General features: G+C 40.4%; 1 protein-coding gene across 10 annotated transcripts in view; it reads left to right on the top strand.

The window, feature by feature from the left end:
• CTNND2 (catenin delta 2) overlaps nt 1-19,558 on the top strand; it is a 1,018,171-nt gene that overhangs the window by 703,376 nt on the left and 295,237 nt on the right. For 6 of the 10 annotated variants that reach the window (XR_009758379.1, XM_061589265.1, XM_061589223.1 and 3 more), the window contains 2 exons: nt 7,517-7,570; nt 7,837-7,905. The exons of 3 other annotated variants lie outside the window; for them this stretch is intronic. Coding sequence is in view for 6 of the 7 variants with exons in the window: in XM_061589265.1 (XP_061445249.1) it covers nt 7,517-7,570; nt 7,837-7,905 (123 nt within the window). In the remaining variant the exon portion in view is untranslated. The remainder of the gene's footprint in view (nt 1-7,516; nt 7,571-7,836; nt 7,906-19,558) is intronic. One more of the 10 variants, XM_061589232.1, reaches the window with a different exon arrangement.

The raw sequence follows: 19,558 nt of genomic DNA, 5'->3' as shown, positions 1-19,558 counted from the left end.
TTTTGAACAGTATCATTGCTTTCCAGCGTTTCCCCCACCTTTTTATTTTACAGTATACACATGTAGCCTCCTACCCAAATTTAAACCAAAGCTGTCCCTGGCCACATCCACACCATACCTTTATTTCACTTTGGACAGTCATGGCTTTTCTCAAAGAATCCTGGGAAGTGTAGTTAGTGAAAGGTGCTGAGAGTTGCTAGGAGAGACTCAGTGGTCTTATAGGCCCCTTCCAACTCTATGATTCTGTGAGACGCTGTGTTCCCCTCACAGACCTTCAATCAGATTGGCTGACTGTTATACCACTCTGGCCACTGGAGCTCTGTCTCCCCTCAGCACCCTTCACAAACTACACTTCCCAGGATTCTCTGTGTCTCAAGTGAAATAAGTGAGTGGGTGAGTGGGTGTGTCCCCCTGATTAGGCAAGCCCAGCAGCTGTGAGGCTTTTAGAACACTGACAGTTGGTTCTTACTGAGCATGCCCGACATTATCATTGAGTTCAAGCCAAAATTTCTTAAATTAATTAAAAATCAGGCAGGCATATTTTAACTTTTAAACTGCAGAAGATGAAGTTCAGAGTATTGGGCAAAGTCAGTAACAGGGTTACAGATACACTGTGAACATGGCTGATTTTTAATGAATGTCAACAGATTATGAGAACTCGGAGAAAAAAGTCCAAAAGGGCTCTGGTTTTTTTTCTCTCTCTCTTTAGAATTTGAATTCTTGATTCTTTCTGACTCTTTTGTTTATCGCCATGAAAATTGAGAGGTTTGTTAAGGAAGTGTTTCTGAGTTTGGGACTATAAGTTTTATAAGGTTTTGTTCTGAAATGAGCTTATGGGACGCATCAGAATGGCATAGGGGGTATTTTCAATTTAACATTGTGGAATGTGAAACATTCATGCTGGCTATAGTATACAGCCACTCTTGTGGCTGTATAATATAGGTGTTGTTGTTTTTGTTTATGTGCTTCTGTGGCAGAGATGTTTAACTGTATCCATCCAGTTGTTGCCTAACTACATCTCCCATCAGCCCCAGTCAGCAACGCCAATGACCAGAAATAATGGGAGTTGTAGTTCAGCAACATCTGGAGAGCCACGTTAGCCACAATGGGAAATTATCTATGGGAAATTATTTGTGGGGGATCAGAACAAAATTTTTGCATCTCAGTGGCTTTAGTTGTGCAATTCAACATGTGATAAAATCATTGTAGTTTAGCAGCAGTTTTGCATAATCAGCGGGTATTGCCTTAACACTCCCAAATCAATTAGAAACAAGATTGCTATCTTCAAAACTAGCTTTCCACTTCAAATTTTGCAGAAGCTGACTTAGCTGGGCATGGACAAATTAGAATGTTATAGACACGTATATGTGTCATACTACCAGTTCAGTTAAAATCTCTGTAGGTCTATCTCGCAATTTATTTTTTCATTATTTTCTTAGGCAATGCAGGTGAAGAATTATATTTATTACTGCTCTATAAAAATCTGTACACGCACACACACACAAGAAATGGCTAAAATTACAAAGGCAGATACACTCCCTTATATTGTAAGTTGTCATTAGCAAATAAAGTTGAATGTTAAATTAGTTGTGAGTTTGAGATGCCCACATTGAACTTCTAAGAAATTCCCAATATGAGCAAATGAATATGAGCATACAAATGTCTGTAATGTTAAGTATTTTATTGTTGAAAAGATTGTCTGGCACTGGTAGTTCTTGTGGAAATGGCACCAGCAAATGAAGTAACATTATGAAAATGTTTGAGGTCTTAATTTGTAACACATTGCTGCTTGAGCTTTAATTTCTGATTTGCTGAACTTTCTCAGTATTTACTCTACAATTTCCTGCAGCTAAGGTTGTCTGCTTTTGACCCAAGTCAGACTTGCGCCAATAATTTTTAAGTGATATGAGCTGCTTCTTCATCAGTAGTAGCTAACCGCCTGTAGCCATAATAGTGCCATCAACATCTTTAAAATAACACCTGCTATTTAATGTTCACATAACTTTTAAAGAAATGTAGTTAATGGAAGAAGACTTTACATTTCAAAAAAGTGTTAGACTTACTGAAATAATTGAATACGTAAATGCAGCACATAGAAACTAGTATGATGAAGTAAGATGAAGGCTAGGCTTGAACCCTTCTCTCTGAAATGCTTTCCTTATCCAGGGAATATTTTACAGGGGAACAATTCAAATGTGCTGTCTCCCAATAAAGGTGCTATCTAGGGAGGACTGGACCATGTGAAATATCTGACCGTATAGTTCAGCCATAAATTAATTTATCATTAATTGTGGGACTCAGTTAAATGTGTTAATAGCAGTGTGAGCTTCCTAAACCTCAACAGTTTCCTAACTTTATAAAATAACTCTTAATGCCCACTTTCATAACATACCTGTTGGCCAACTGTACCCATCACTTAATGGGAGTACAAAAGGTTGAGGATGTCAAAGGCAGTTGGATGTATTATCCCCTTCAACTCCCCCTGAATATCATATGATAGAAGCTGGAATGCTTAATAGTACTAGCCATGAGCACAGCTAGACAGCTGGGGACAGAATTTGACCTATCTCAGTTCCATTCATCTCAGCACCCAAGCTCCACTTTTCATGTCTTTTAAGTGGTCTATAAATTGAAATATAAATGGAAATATAAATATGATATCTCATAAGAGCTGCTGTTCCTGTCTTATGGCCCCAACCAAATTTGCCAGCACCTGCTGTTGCTGGGGGGGAAATGTTCCCATTGGCATCTAATGACTTTTTGATTATTGCATGTAGCTGAGGTTTTTCAGTTATGCCACTTTGGGAAAGTGGGACTGAAGGGGAAATAGTTTGTCCAGTCAGTTCCCAGTAGTAAGAGGTAGGAATCCAATGGAAGCAGATTCTTCCATGGTCATGTGGACTTTGGTTCCACCCAATCTTTACAATAGTTGGATCCAAAGGGGAGAGGAAGAGGTGGAGATATTCCCTCTGTGGGAGAGGAAGTCTCAGCCATCTGCATCAGGCAAGACTATTTTCTCTAGGGAACATTTTTCTATGAATATTTTATACCTTCTGTGATGTGAGGGTAGGCAAGTTGCTTATGGGCCAAAAGAGGCCAATTTACACTTAAGTAGCTAAGGAGTTGAAATTGGATTATTTTAAATATATCTTTAAAAATAGGGATGTTCTTTACCAAAGTTGATTTTGCAATTTCAGTTATGGAGCACATATATTTGTGTATTATAGCGCAGACATCTTAACCTTTTGTAAACATAGTCTTTTTCTTATGAGAGAAAAGGTGGACAAAATTTTATAGCACTCTGATTAAAATTAGGGAGGAATGGATTGAATATAGCCCATGGCACAGTATTTGTTTTGTCAGGGGAGGGGGGTCTTTGCTGCTCTCCTGGTTTTGCCTGAAAACAATAGTTCAACCTTTAGGGTCATTCTATATTGCTGAGTGGACCCATTCAGGAAGTAGAATTTTTAAACTGTTGAATCTTCTTGCATCTGTTTGTAACCACCTTCTGTGGTTTACAGTGCTAGGCTTTTGTGCTTTTCTGTTAATGATGGAACATACTTAAATAATAATAATAAATTTTAATTTATGTGTCGCCTATCTGGCTGATGGCCACTCTAGGCGACATACATGTAAACAGTTAAAACACAATGCGATAAAATACATTAATACAATATATAAACAATACAGCAGCAACAACAATACTAGTGCAGGGTAAGAGGCATTTCAGTCATAGAAGTTAACCCTCCCCGGAAATCCCAAAGGCCTGTTGAAAGAGCCAGGTCTTTAAGGCTTTACGAAATACATTTAGGGAAGAGGCGTGCCGGAGATCTTGTGGGAGGGAGTTCCAGAGGGTGGGGGCTGCCACTGAGAATGCCCTCTCTAGTTCCCGCCAATCTAGCTGTTTTTGTCAGCGGGATTGAGAGAAGGCCCTGTGTGGCTGATCTTGTCGGGCGGCATAATTGGTGGCATTGAAGGCGCTCCTTTAGATAAACTGGGCCGAAACCGTATAGGGATTTAAAGGTTAATACCAACACCTTGAATTGGGCCCGGAAGACAACTGGAAGCCAGTGTAGATTGAACAACACTGGTGTGATGTGATCCCGGCGGCGACTATTCGTAAGTAGTCGAGCCGCCACGTTTTGTATAAGTTGTAGTTTCCGGACCGTTTTCAAGGGTAACCCCATGTAGAGCGCATTACAGTAATCCAATTGAGAGGTGACCAGAGCGTGTACTACCAGTGGGAGCTGATGAACAGGAAGGTAGGGTTGCAGCCTTCGTATGAGGTGTAGTTGATACCAGGCTGCCCAGCTCACTGCCGAAATCTGAGCCTCCATGGACAGCCTGGAATCAAGCACAACCCCAAGGTTGCAGACCTGGTCCTTTAGGGGTAGACTCACCCCACTGAACTTCAGGTCAGCATCTCCCAACCTTCTCTTGTCCCCCACGAGCAGCACCTCGGTCTTATCGGGGTTCAACTTCAGCTTGTTCCTTCCCATCCATCCACTCACGGATTCCAGGCACTTGGACAAGGTCTCCACAGCCAACTCTGGTGAAGATTTAAATGAGAGATAGAGCTGAGTATCATCCGCATATTGGTGACACTGCAGCCCAAATCTCCTAATGATTGTCCCCAGCGGCTTCATATAAATGTTAAATAGCATGGGAGAGAGGATAGAGCCCTGTGGCACACCACAATTGAGAGGCCAAGGGTCTGATACCTCCTCCCCCAATGCTACCTGTTGGTACCTATCGGAGAGAAAGGAACGGAACCACTGTAATACAGTGCCTCCAATTCCCAATCCCTCCAGGCGATGTAAAAGGATACTGTGGTCAACAGTATCAAAAGCCGCTGAGAGATCGAGGAGGACAAGAAAGGTGAATTCTCCCCTATCTAGTGCCCTCCTCATATCATCTACCAGAGCGACCAAGGCTGTTTCAGTTCCGTGACCAGTCCTGAAACCCGATTGGTATGGATCCAAGTAATCCGTTTCATCCAAGTGTGTCGACAACTGGTTGGCCACCACTCGCTCAGCGACCTTGCCCAAGAATGGTAGGTTCGAAATTGGGCGAAAGTTATTGAAAACTTGGGGATCCAAGGAGGGCTTCTTCAAGATGGGCTTTACAATTGCCTCCTTGAAGGCTGATGGCATCACACCCTCTTTCAAGGATGCGTTTACCACCGCTTTAATCCCCTTGCCCAATTTCTCTCTGCAGCTCATAAGGAGCCACGATGGGCAAGGATCAGTTAGGCAAGTGGTAGGCTTCACTTGTATGGTTTTGGGCCCTGTAACTGTGTTGTGGCTTCTATATACCTACATCACAATGTCCTTTTCTAAGCATAATTCAAAGAGTTGATTATGACCTACAAAGTCCTAAATGACTTGGAGCCAGCATCTGTAAAACCACAAATGTTCTATCAACATCTGAATTGCATTTGGCTGGGACTTCAGAACGGATCTTCTCAGTGTCTGACTCTAGCTCTGGAACTCCTTGTCAAGGAATACCTGCTTGTCCCATCACTTCAGAAGATGGCCAGCTCTCACTGTTTCTAGAGCTAAATGCTTCTCTGAGGATTTAAATTTTAGTGGGTTGATATATGCAGATTTGCTGTGAATGGAAGAGTAATGTTTCCATTTCTGAGGGAGGGGCTTGGTTCTTTCACAGTCATGGCCAATCCTGCAGTTGTCACCACCTCATCTATACCTGTGTCCCAGGTAAGTTAGCAAGATTTCAGATGAGAGCCAATGTAGGCATTAAGAATCCATATTTCTGACAGTGCCAGAGAATTTATCCCAGTCCCATTATGTTACGCAGTTTGCGAGACTTCGGAGTTGGTCTTTTTTTGAGTCAAGAATAATGGTTTGGAAGGTAAAGAACAGATAAAATCAAGGTGACAAACTTTCTGTTCTGGAGATGTATGAGAAGAATGTACTATGACTATACGAAATAAAGTATATTGACATTATTTTACAAGCAAACTGAGTTTCAGTTTAGTAGTTCTGTCTTAGTGGGTAATCCAGGGAATCATTCCTTTGTTCCTAAACACACCAGAGCGCCTGTAACTATAATTCAAATACCCAATGAAATGCTGTATCATTTAAATGCATTTATTCTCTGGTACCTGACCTGTAGTTTTTTAAATCCTTGTACCACCAACACACCAACTCACACCCCACAGCAGCTGAATAAAATTAATATTCCTGTACCTATATTTTTGTCAGTGAGGGTAAAGCAGCTGAGGTGCTGTAATTTTTATCATAAAAATATCATGATAGGAAAAGGTTAAGCCCCTCTTTGTTGTCAAATTGTGGTTTCAGCAGATGCATTGCATCCCTAAAAATAGTATGGAGCTACATGAAATGTGTAGTTCTACCCTTAATGTGCCCCAAATGTCTTGGGATCAGTACTAGGACACATTTGGTATGAAAATACTTTATTTCTGAAGTGATCCTAGGTTATTTTGTCCTATTTTTTCTACCTGTGGTTGAAAACAACCATAAGTTATATGTAAGTTTCTAATTTTAAAAATGCAATTCAATTAATACGGAACATGAGCATTCGAGCATTCAAGCTAAACAGACCCAAGAAAAAGAATGGTTGCTCAATATTTGCAGAAGAGTTGAACCTTCAACTGCAGAAGATGGGTTTCAGCCAAGAGGGGCTTCATCTGGTATTATTTTCACATAACAAAGAATTATGGCATGGTATCAGGTACCAAGCTGATTTTCAGATCTCACATTTGTTTTTTATAAAAATGTTTGGTGTGATTTATTTTCTGTCTGAGAAGGAAATAGAATTATTTCTTATTTGACCTTGTTGGTTGTCTTGAATATCAATCTTGTTTCTTTTCTGTTACCTAGTGTTTGACATTTAGTAGACTATTTTGATATTTCTAATATATGGAATAGTTTTGATCATGCTGGAAAGCAGACTCCCTCCTACTGATCTGTAGACTGCTTGGACATGCATGCACACCAACATGCACATGGAGCTCTAATACATGCAAATATTTCTTTACTCACTGCAGCATCTAAGACAGACTTGTGTGCACATTCCTCTGTGTTTGTGTGTGTGCGCGCGCATGCATGCATGTACATGTGTGCATGCACACATACATGTATGGTGATGGATTCTATCCAGCACTGCAGAGAAAATACAATCCATGCTTGCTGGACCTTCTTCTGCACATTAGATTCTCTTAAGTACTTGGGAGTAAGTTCCAGAGCTTTGTTTCCTGTTCTGCCAATTGGGAATTCTAGAGGTTTGCTTAAAGTGAGTGCTCCCTCCAGCAAACGACCAATACATTCAGTTTCTTGCATTCAGGTTTTTGCCCAGTATTGAATGTCTAGACACAGCTGTTAGAACTGGATAGTAAGCTTCACTACTATATATGTTATACTTACAAACGTTTTCTTGTTTTATCAACTTTACCAGCCAGACAATGGTCTGACACTGAACATACGATATTGATAAAATCATCACAAATTTTACCTTCATTTCTGATTTGAAACAGGTTTCCTGGCAGGACCTGTATAATTAAATTCACAACTACTGCAAAAAAGAAAAGGTGAATTTACTTTTTACATGGATGACATATTGGATATTGAGTATATTTATTTTTGCCCTTATAAGCTAAAATAATGTTGTTTAGGTATTTCATATGCAGGTTATCAAAGAAACTCAACTGCCTTATTTGTTTAAAATATAGTTAAACTTGTTACAACTAATTTTAATTGCAACTCATATGTCAGAAGTGCACATTCTTTTCTTAATGACTAATTGAATTGTGTATTTGTTTTTTCTGCTAACTTCCACAATTCTGTTCCTCTCCAGATCTTTCATGAATCCTTTTTCCTGGATGAAGGTTGCCTCCACTAAGATTTCAAATACGCATTCAAATGTGTATGTACTTGAATGATTGATTCATTTCTAACACATTTTTAAGAGGGCAGGTTATAATAGAATCCCATCTGTCACAATTGACATATGCATATAAATATACTTTCTTACTACATAGTAATTGCTCCCAACTATTGGTTCACAGTACTGATACACTCTCTTCTCAACTAATTCAAATCACAATAAAAATACTTTTTAAAATACTAGCTAAGACTCAGAGGGCTGCATGTGATGATTTGTGTACACACTGAAGCTTTTCAGGCTTCCTTTTATTAAAGTAACCTCTTTTGTGCGTGCCCACGCAGACCATTTTGTTTTTCTCTTGAAAGTTAGGAAATTATTTAGAGTGGCAGTTCTGGAGTATGGGGGTGATGTTGCTGAAACACTGGCCTGTGTCTATCTAAGCCTATACAGGCTGGGAAAAAACAATGAATGGTGTCAGCTCAGCCAAGCTTACCTATCTGTGGCCAAAAGTCTTGCTAAGCAGCACTGCTTTCACTTGCCTATGGAAGATTTACTAGTAGTTGGTGCTGCCATGTATGTAGGACTGCTACAATTTCAACAAGTGTTCTTTCTGGCTTTATTTAAAGTTTGGGTTTGTAAACCCTAAAAGTTTAAAACTATGGGTATAAATATATGCAGCACTTGCTAATTAAGATACTTTCTTCTTTAAAAGACATAATCATTTGGCACTATATGGAGCACTGATTTTTTTTTAAAAAAAAGGTGTACGCTTGCAAATTATGACAACTTTTGTGCTTTCCACACTTTGTATGTTATATTCCAGGGTTCAGTATTATTTACCATGTTAAATTTAAAATGTGATACAGAAGAAGGGTTTTTTAAAAAGCTCTTAAGTTCTTATGATTGGCAATATATATATTTTCAGTAGTATTAATAGCTTGGCACTTCACAGAGCTAAAACACAGAAAATATTGTATAAGACTAGATAAAAGCAAGGGAAATCTGGGATTCAGGAGAAAAGAAATTGAACTGTATAAAACGTATTTGTATACTAAAATGCTACTTGAAGAATATGTCTAAAGTATGCCAAGCACATCTAAGGACTTCCAAGTAGATAATGGTCTGTGATCTGAAAACACATTGAGCTATTCACAAGGCCAGGGTAACAAAAGTCTATCTATGTTGGATTGCCTGAAAAAGGAATCTCAGGATGAAAACAATGCGGGGAAATGGCTTTGTGAATCTTCCTCTAGGTATTAGAAGCACAATTTGCCATATGAAGCAAGGTGAGGCACAACTAACATTGAAGAGGTAGAAGCCGGACACTATCTAGTTGGGTGGCCAGAAGAAAGCTGTTTTCTGATTCTCAGGGCCAAGCTAGACATTATGCTAATCACTTCTTTAGTACAAGTGTGAGATATATATATATTTATAATAAATGACAGCTGCAGAAGAGTGAGCCAAACTGGATCATGGTCAATGAACACTTTCCTCCTGGGGCATTTAGTAGATGTAGTTTGGGTTTTTAAAAAGGAATCCTATAATAGTTTTACCAAAAACAACATCAATCCTGCCTTTTTGCTTTAACCTGCTTTGCAATATACATTAAAATACACAGAATTAGTTGTCTTGATTAATTCTATGATATAATAAAATTGTTTATTATTCAAAGAGAAAAATTCAGGGATTTCATAGATCTATGAAACTGAAGAAAAGATTAATATTACGTACTGTTGCAGAAAGCCAGGTGATGGAGAATAGAAGCTTTTTTGTAGTATAAAAAAGTTTTAATGTACCATCTTCCTAGAATATAAACATGTTCATAAATTTCCAGGGTACCAGCTGTAAGCAGCAGCATTCGTGTGTTCATTCCTAGAGCCCTAATTTCAGCCTTGTGTACATAAGGTGGCATTCAGTGCTAGTCTGACACAAGAGTAGACCCACTGAGGTTAATAGACATGACTAACTTATGTTCATTAATTTCACTGGGTCTGCTCTGAGTAGGACTTAGTTGACTACAACTCATAATAACCAGAATTTAGGGAGTGGTAAAAAGTTGCAGGGTTGCAGGCATCTCCCTTTAATGTACAAATTTCTCTGCCATACTCCACCTTTTCATAGCTTTGGCTATGGGGCAGTATACAAATGTAATAAAGTATTATTATTATTATTATTATTATTATTTGGTTTGCTTGTTAGCATAAATATTCAGTTGTGCGCAATGTGCAAGTAAAGAGCTACTGTTAGTGGTGATTTATAATACTGTAAAAGGTATAAATAATAGCACCAAGGAAAAAGTTATTAATGACCAGCTGCTAGTAATAGTGAGCTTCAATCAGGTAATGTTTAACGTGAATTCTTCAAATGTTAATTAAATAGCATGCTTAAATAGCCCTCTCAAGAGGTTAAGGATTCACAAAAATAAAGTATTATTATTTTTCCTCTCATTCTAGTGTGGGTTTTCTAGAGGTTTCAGTTTTGTGCTTCCTGTTTTATTAAGAATTAAAACTACTGTATTGGCTATTGAGTTTTATTTTGCTTTGCTTTTTTACTAATATGGAGTATTTTAATTGTTTGTTGGAAGCCTTCATAATGGGGCAGGTAATACATTTTAATTTTAAATAACTAAACCTGCTTTTAGGATCATAATTCTTTAGTAAGTTCAATAGAAGATAAATGTCTAACATATGTTTCCATTTGCGATAGCTGCCTTTAATTCACAAGGAAGATAACTCAAATAATTATTCTGCCAACAATCTTCTGTCTACTTTGCAAGATGTTTATTCTTCTATAAACAAACTCAGCTTCTTTGTTCTAGTCCAACATAAATATTCTGAGTTATTTGCTGCAAGTTTGAAGAGCTTATGACTCTGATCCATTCTTCAAACAACAAATAACACAGCATACCTTGGCAGTAAGACAGGCTGAAATAGTTTTGTTCTTGTCTTAGTCTAACATGAGGAGACAAGTATGCTGGTTCTGCTTAAAATGAGTCCACTTGATAGCTGTTTAAGAATGTTTTGATTGCAGCACAAAATAAGCATTTTATAAATATAGTATTTAACATACTTTTTGTATATTTTTGTACAATTCCAAAGCTGGCAGGGTTTTCCTGAAGTTTTCCCATAAAATAAATCTTCCAAATATGGTATTAGTAGATAATTATTGTGTGATACCTAGCAGTAGTTTATGCTGTGTTTTGTTTGTTTAATGTTTTTCTTACAAAATATCAGCGGAGTGTAAAGCCAATTAAATGTTCTGCCTTTAGCACCGTTATTGCTTTATGGGACCATGGAGACTCCTTGATTAGGCAGTTTATATTCCCTTAATTCATATGGTTTACCAACTGATTTTTTAAATGGAGAGTACAATTGAGATATTTTAAAATAGTATTCCAGTTTGAGTAGCACTTGAGAGAAATATTTTATATGTCACATATATTTCAAAGAATGCACAGTATTGGCCAGATGTTAATTCTTCTGAAATCAATTGAAAAATGGAGGTTGATTAGTCACCAAGAATGTTACTGAGTGGAGAGAGGTAAGTGTTCAATAGTTACTGATTTTAACTGTCTTAATGGGGACGGCATGATTTATTAAGAGACTGGTGCTCATACTATGTAATAGGACCAAGAGAGCAAATATCCTTCTATAAACGTGATTCTTTCACCTGAAATAGATTCCTGAGTGATTCAGTGTGAACTGGTTCTGTGCATTCATGACTGAAAAACCAACATTTAAGTTAATTCTTTTTCCTGCAAACTCATATAGACCAGTCCTCAAGAGAGCTTCACTTCAAACCATATTTAAGTCAGTGTGATAACAGTTTTTGATTTATAAACCAGGACTTAAATTGCATTACTTGTCTCAGGTAGAGTACAAATGCTGATTAACAAATGTTTCAGATGCATGCATTTATTTTCCTTGCTTAGCAGCTCTAGAAGCCCTATTGCCTACAACTATAAGTGACCAGTCATACAGATTGAACATTGACAGCAATGCCTGTTGTGACATGTGAACTGGAGTAGAAAAGACCTCCTGAGCACAAATGCTGTATTGACTCTGCATTGTACAAAAAGAAGAAGCAATGATTAAAACATGTTATTAAAAATAAACTGCTTTCTTATATTTCTCAATATAAAATAAATTATACCTCAGAATATTTACGTAATATATTGGCTGCTGTTGTTCAAACATTAATATTCTATGTGCTAGTAATAAAGTCATTCTCCAGTGACACTGCTACCCATGAACAAGAAGGAGGTATTGGCAAGGTCAAAGGAACCCCTAGGTTTGCAGAAGTATACATAAGAAAATAAGGGGGGAACCCCCCAAAAACAGTCCAACCAGGACTGAGCATGCTCCGTGGCCATAGAATGCTAACCAACTAAAGGGGGAAAAGGGAACCTGGGGCAAGAAGATGAAATGGAGTGTCCTGGAAGACTGCATGATTGGCTGGTGGGAGCCCTGTGTTCATCCCAGCAAAAATAATGCCAGGCATTTTTCCCTTTCTTAACTTGGGAATATGAGGCTGAGATATGGTTTGCCCAATGTCTCAGTTTGTCAATTTGTGTTTGAGCCAGGATTTGACTCCCAGGTTACAGTACTCAAAGGAGCATGCCTGGAATTACACCCTTAATCAATGAAACTGTGCTCTGGAAAGGAAGTGTTGTTTCTTTTTAATTTGATTCTCTCAAATGTATCTATAATGTAATAGATTTGTATTAATAACCCTCACAGCCCTCAGGTTAAACTTTAGGAATAAACCAAAAGCTTCCTGGCATGGCTTTCGTTGTTACATAATTGGTTGAGAAAATTATCAATTTCATGCCTTCAAGTGATAACTGAGAATGATGTTAGATTTTGCTTACTGTGAATAGGAACAGGAAGGGCAAGTAGCTGCTACTCTCTGTGCAGCACTGCAATTTCTAAAGTAGAATTTTTGCATCTCCTCTGTGAGATACACAAGCTCCTCATCTGGAGGTGTCTCATGCATCGTGCTGTGACATGATGCATCCTGAGCCTCATTGGTTCTCCACAAGGTTCCTACAAAGCTGGCAGCAGTGCTTGCTATTTATGCTTTTTCTGTCCTGTCTTATGCACGGTTTTATTCCTGTCATATTATGCTTGTCATGAAATTGTAAATTTCTGTGAATTTGTTAACCTGGTTTGTGTATCATGGGTCAGTTACAAGGAACCATGGGAGTTACATCTTGGAAGGAGACAGGCCTCTGTGAGAGGAAATTTTTAAGTTTCGTCTCCAGCTGCAAGCAGTTGGGGAGGCCTGAACAAAAGCACCTGTTTATCTCTGCTAATCAGTAGGAGCCTGGTACTCAAGGCCATGCAGGCTTGAGAAGGTTGAGATCAGAGATGGGAGGGGGGCCTGCAAGGTGCGAAAAAATGAAGAAGCTTCAGGAACATGATTACATCAGAAAGCCCCTGATTGGTTAATTCATCCTGGACTGTTGGGTTTCTTTTTCCTTAAGTATAGGGTCTGAGACTCTTAGCCTTTGTTCTCCCCCTGGACGTTCCTTTGAATGTACCCCTAGGTTTCCATCTTGATGGGTGGTTACCTATGTGGGGTTCCACTGCTTCTTGTTATCCTGATACTATTCTCTCTGAGGAGAGATGAGACCTATCAACAACTACCTCTAAGTAGATGAGGCTAGATAGTTTATTATTTTCTGTTGTGTGTGTGAACTCTCCTATGTTATACCTGAACCCTTGGTTGGGTGTGTGGTTTTGAGGAATTGTTTTGCTGCTACATATTAAAGTGCACTTATATTTTTAATAAAGCTACTTCTTATTAACCTGGTGTGTTCATTGAGGGGGAAGGTGGTTCTGAATCCAGCACCTTGACAATTTGACCACAAATCTACCAAGGAGTTAAGCATTTTTGTTTTACCAGAGGTTTCTGGACAAGGAGTGTAAGTTTGGCTCTTGTCTCACTGATCCTTGGTTTACCTATTTCTGGGCTCTGAGTTCCCCTAGCTCAGAGTTGAACCAGTGAAGGGGTGGTGGCAGCCTATCTTCTATCTTGCAGGGTTTGTGTTGGTTTGCACAGCCTTGACAAGGGGAATTTGGTGACTGGGTTCCAGATCAATTGCCTTAAGGGTGGGAATTGGGTCTGAAGCATGCAACCCGTGGCTCTTGGGGCCAGAGTTCATGACATGGTGGCAGTGGTGGGATTCGTAACCATACTTACTCCTGGTGAATACACTGTGTAATTAAGTGCATTGCAGCAAAAATTAATTAGGAGAGATTTCTGGCACAACCGTTTATTATTTTGGGTAGTTAAGGCTAGTGGCAGTATGTCACAGAAGCCTGTAACTAGATCCCAAACTGCTGGGGCAAATGGAGCCACAGAGGACAAAGAAGCTGAGGGCAGCATGCCACTTCTACAGCGGGAGCAAATAAAAGGGGTGCACCTGGTCAAATGCTTCGTGTAATACCTCCTAGGCAAGAAGAGGTTGCAGCAGAAGAAGAAGCTGAAGAGGAAGAAGATGAGGAGGATGACGAAATTCCTAAGTGTTTGCAGCGTTACCTGGACAAGCAGATGCAAATGTTAACCGTACAGTTTGAAGCTATGAGGGAAGACTGGTTGAATCGTGAAGGATATGATCAGGCCCGTGAGGAATGAAAAAAGCTGAAACGGGAGTTGAAAGCTCGAGTCAAGCTCGTGAGCAGAGGCAGACACAAGAAGTTATGCCTAACCTCCACAAGAAAGCTTTTCCAACGTTTCATGAGGGCAAGGATATTTTTACATATTTTCAAATCTTCATGCGTGCTTGCAAAGACCAGCGTGTTGCCAAAGAGCATTGGATGTGTGTGTTGTGCATTAATGCTCAGGGTGACCTTCGTGAGTTGCTGGGTGCAGTGCCTGAAGAGTTTGCAGATGATTTTGACTATTTCTACAAGCTAGCCCGTTCCCACTTTGCTATGTCAGCTGATGATTGTTACCATTGACTAGAGACTGCACAGAGGAAAGGCAAAGAGAGCTATGCTGCATTTTCATCAAGACTTGGGAGAAATGTAGAATGCTGGGTGAATACTGCGGAGGCTGTAACTCGAGAGCAAATTCTGGATCTGCATGCTCGAGAAGTGTTTTACAAACGCCTTCTGAAAGATCTGGCAGCTCTAGCGAAGGACCAACAGCCTACATCTCTTGCTGAGGCCAGAGCTTTGGCAGATCGGATTTCAAAGAACCGAGCTGGAGACGGCCAGAATTCTTCTTTTGTTAAAAAGACTGAGAATTTTCCTAACAAGCCATTTGGATAGGGAATGCCTGGAATGCAGAAACCTTGGCAACAGCCGAGAGGGGAGAGAGTGAAGGAGGGGCCAAATTCCCCCAAGCCAGCTCCAACTCCGTCGGCACAAGGAATACAAGGAAAACCTCCAGGTGACATAAAGTGTTTCCGGTGTGGGTTTCCAGGTCATAAAATGGATTCTTGTTCCAAAAATGTGTCTAAGCCAACACCAGCTGTGAGGGAAAATGCTAAAGTGGCCCCAAGTAGGCGCATAAGAGACACAGAAGAACCGGGATTGATGGAACAGCCTGAACTGTCTTCTTGGTCCTCTGCTGGGGAGGAGGAGACCTTGGACTTTGTTTTTCTGCTCCTAATTCCCAAGATAGTCTGGAACCACCATGTGGGGCTGTTTTCAAGTCAGCTTCAGTGAGTGTAATTCAAAATGCAACTGGGAAAGCAAAGGGAGGGGATCAGAGCAGTCAGCCCCCTGGGAAGGACTCTCAAAACCTCCTTTCCCAAGAATGCACAGAATGGGTTCAATCCCAGTTTGCAGAGACTGTGTATGTTAATTATGTGAAAGTAATTGGCAGACAAGATTCGGGGAGCGAAATCACGAGTATTGCAAGGAACATGGTGAAACCTGAGCAAATTGTCCCTGGTGTTTCTTTCTCTGTCTTGGCATATGGACAGCAGGAAATTAAGACACAAGTGGCTGATGTGTTTATCACTTACAAGAACTGGTCGGGACACCACAGGGTCATAGTTCATGACCCCTCCCCTGAATTTTGGCCCGTTTTATTAGGGGTTGATATTTTATTTCTAAATCATAAACAAACTGTGGAAAACCTGCATATTAATGCCCTAACCAGAGCTTAAGGCAGCACAAGAAAATTTGAACTGTGATGTGGAAGAACCGCCACTAGATGTCACTGTGGCACAAGTTACTGAGGACATAGCTGTAAGCCAGTCAGAGCTACAGGAAAAAAGTGTTGTTTTAAATTCTGAGAGGGGGGAAGAGGAATTCAAGCTGCCATCTGCCAGCTCTCAAGAGTTTAAACAGGCTCTCGGGGAGGATGAAAGCCTCAAGCCTTGCAGAGAAGTAGCAAAGAATAGCCCCCCTGCCTTGTCAAAGACTGTAATGCTGAGATTCTACTGGAAAGATGATCTGTTGTACCATGAGCATGTGCCTCAAGGCAATTCAATTGAATGGCAATTACTCAATTGGTGGTGCTTAAGGCTTATAGAGCAGGTGTGCTTAAGCTAACCCATGATGTGGTGACTGCTGGTCACTTGGGAGTCAAGCTCACATTGTTCAATGCCACCAGGCACTTTTACTGGTCTTTCGTTTCAAAATCTGTTAAGGAATACACCAAATCCTGTGACACCTGTCAACGTGTAGGATATGCTAGAGACCACCCCAAGGCATCTCTACAAGTATCTCAGATTGTGGCAGAACCCTTTGCTAAGATTGCTATCAATGTTTTGGGACCATTTTCTCGTTGTAAAACTGGAAAAAAAGTTTATTTTAACGTGTATTGATTACGCAACAAGATTCGCGGAGGCAATTCCCCTGTCTTCCATCACCGCCCCTAGTATTGCAAAGGCTCTGTTGGAACTGTTCTCACGTTGGGGATGCCCTAAGACTATTTTGTCCGATCAAGGACCTGGATTTGTTGCCAAGTTAACCCAGAAGCGGTGGGAGCTTGCTGGAATTGAACAGCTCACTTTGGTGGCTGTGTGTCATCAATCCAACGGGCTTTGTGAAAGGGTTAATCTGACCATCAATATCATGCTGAAAGCATATGTTTTGGAGCACCCTACTGATTGGGATGGGGCATTGCCTTTTTTGATGTTTGCATACAGAGCTACTCCTGCTAGCTTGGGCTATAGTCCTAACCAGTTAGTCTTTGGAAGAGACTTGGTGGGACCTTTGTCATTACTCAGGACTGAATGGGAAGGAAAGCTGGACTCTGTCCCTGTTCCTGTTGTTACTTACTTGCAAAAGCTGCAGAATATTTTGAGAGATGTTTTGACAGCTGCTCAGGAAAATTTGGGTGAGGCTCAACAACAACAGAAGGCCCACTATGATGTACATACTAAGGCAAGGCAGTTTGCTGTTGATTCAGAAGTCTTGGTGCTGAAGGCCCAAGTGGACTATAAGCTATCTGTTGCCTGGCAGGGCCCACTTGTTGTCAAAGCTCAACTGAATGACACTAATTATTTGTTGGCCTACCCTGACTCAACCAGAAAACCTAAAGTTTTTCATGTTAACATGATGAAACAATATTTTTCTAGAAAATGTATGGTTTTGGCTTGTACTAAAGTGCATGAGAATACAGAGGATTTGTTGGACTTGGTTGCTGAAAGTCAACAGGAAGGGGGAATAGCGAAGCTTCCCTGCCTGAGAACTTGACCTATGAACAACGTGCTCAATTGTTCCAAGTCCTGACTTGAATTCAAGTTATGTTTTCTAGTAAACCTGGGAAAACCAAGTTAGCCACGCATTCTGTCATCACTGGAGACCACCCACCTATTCAGTCTCCTCCTATCGAGTTACTGGACCGCATGCTGAGGTGGTGGAGAAGGAGATCCAAGCTATGTTGGAGATGGGAGTCATTGAACCATCCACCAGTCCTTGGTCTTCCCCTATTGTGTTGGTGTCTAAGAAGGAAGCTAACGAGGTCCGTTTTTTGTGTTGATTACAGAAAATTAAACCAGATCACTCAAGTGGATCCATATCCTCTGCCTAGAATGGATCACTTAATAGAGAGACTGGGAGCAGCTAAGTACATCACCACTTTGGACTTGACCGAAGGATATTGGCAAGTACCTCTGGATGAAGATGCTGCGTTGAAGTCTGCTTTTGTCACCCACCTGGGACTGTTCCAGTTCAAAGTTCTCCCATTCGGACTTAGGAATGGACCAAGTTCGTTCATGAGACTCATTGATCCTGTGTTGCATGGGTTGGGAGAATTTGCTTGTGCATATCTGGATGATATCGCCATTTTTAGCTCAGATTGGGATTCACATGTCAATCATGTAAACACTGTTTTCCAGAGACTTCAGGATGCTGGACTGACCATCAAGGCTCAGAAATGTCAATTTGGGTTGGGAGAGGTCATTTATCTTGGTCATAAGGTGGGGGGGATGTGTGAAACCCCTGGATGCTAAAATTGAAGCAATACAAACTTGGCCTGTTCCTCGCACTAAGAAGCAGGTTCAATCTTTTTTAGGTTTGGCAGGTTACTACAGAAAATTTGCACCTCACTTTAGCAGCATCACTACACCTTTAACTGACCTGTGTAAAAGGTGCCAGCCTATGTGTGTTAATTGGACTGACAAGTGTCAGGGTGCTTTTGATGCCTTAAAAACTTTGCTGGTGCAATACCCAATTTTGAAAGCTCCTGATTTTTCCATTCCTTTTGTAGTTCAGACAGATTCCTCAAACTATGGGCTTGGAGCTGCTTTGCTTCAAAGAGATGCTGATGGAGATTTGCATCCTATTGCATATCTCAGTAAAAAACTGATTCAGAGAGAGCGCAATTTGGCTACAATTGAAAAGAAGTGTCTTGCTGTGGTTTGGGCTCTTGACAAGTTACGCCCTTACCTGTGGGGACACCATTTTCAATTACTAACCGACCATTCACCTCTGTGTTGGTTGGCTAAGATGAAGAATTCCAACCAGAAACTCCTAAGATGGAGTTTAGCATTGCAAGATTTCGATTTCTCCATCACCCACATAAATTGACGAGATAATGTGGTCGCCGATGCATTATCTCGTGCTCCCATTCCAGATGATTGATTTTTTTGCCCTGATGACCTATAGCCTGTTTGGATGCTGCTTCTAGTGTTTTAAGATTTTAACATGGTTTTTTGGTGTCTCATGCATCGTGCTGTGACATGATGCATCCTGAGCCTCATTGGTTCTCCACAAGGTTCCTACAAAGCTGGCAGCAGTGCTTGCTATTTATGCTTTTTCTGTCCTGTCTTATGCACGGTTTTATTCCTGTCATATTATGCTTGTCATGAAATTGTAAATTTCTGTGAATTTGTTAACCTGGTTTGTGTATCATGGGTCAGTTACAAGGAACCATGGGAGTTACATCTTGGAAGGAGACAGGCCTCTGTGAGAGGAAATTTTTAAGTTTCATCTCCAGCTGCAAGCAGTTGGGGAGGCCTGAACAAAAGCACCTGTTTATCTCTGCTAATCAGTAGGAGCCTGGTACTCAAGGCCATGCAGGCTTGAGAAGGTTGAGATCAGAGATGGGAGGGGGGCCTGCAAGGTGCGAAAAAATGAAGAAGCTTCAGGAACATGATTACATCAGAAAGCCCCTGATTGGTTAATTCATCCTGGACTGTTGGGTTTCTTTTTCCTTAAGTATAGGGTCTGAGACTCTTAGCCTTTGTTCTCCCCCTGGACGTTCCTTTGAATGTACCCCTAGGTTT

This window comes from Rhineura floridana, chromosome 1, assembly GCF_030035675.1.
Source record: "Rhineura floridana isolate rRhiFlo1 chromosome 1, rRhiFlo1.hap2, whole genome shotgun sequence".
In the NCBI taxonomy this organism is placed as follows: domain Eukaryota; kingdom Metazoa; phylum Chordata; class Lepidosauria; order Squamata; family Rhineuridae; genus Rhineura; species Rhineura floridana.
The sequence above is the reverse complement of the archived record's forward strand: the minus strand, read 5'-3'. Positions and strand labels throughout refer to the sequence as shown.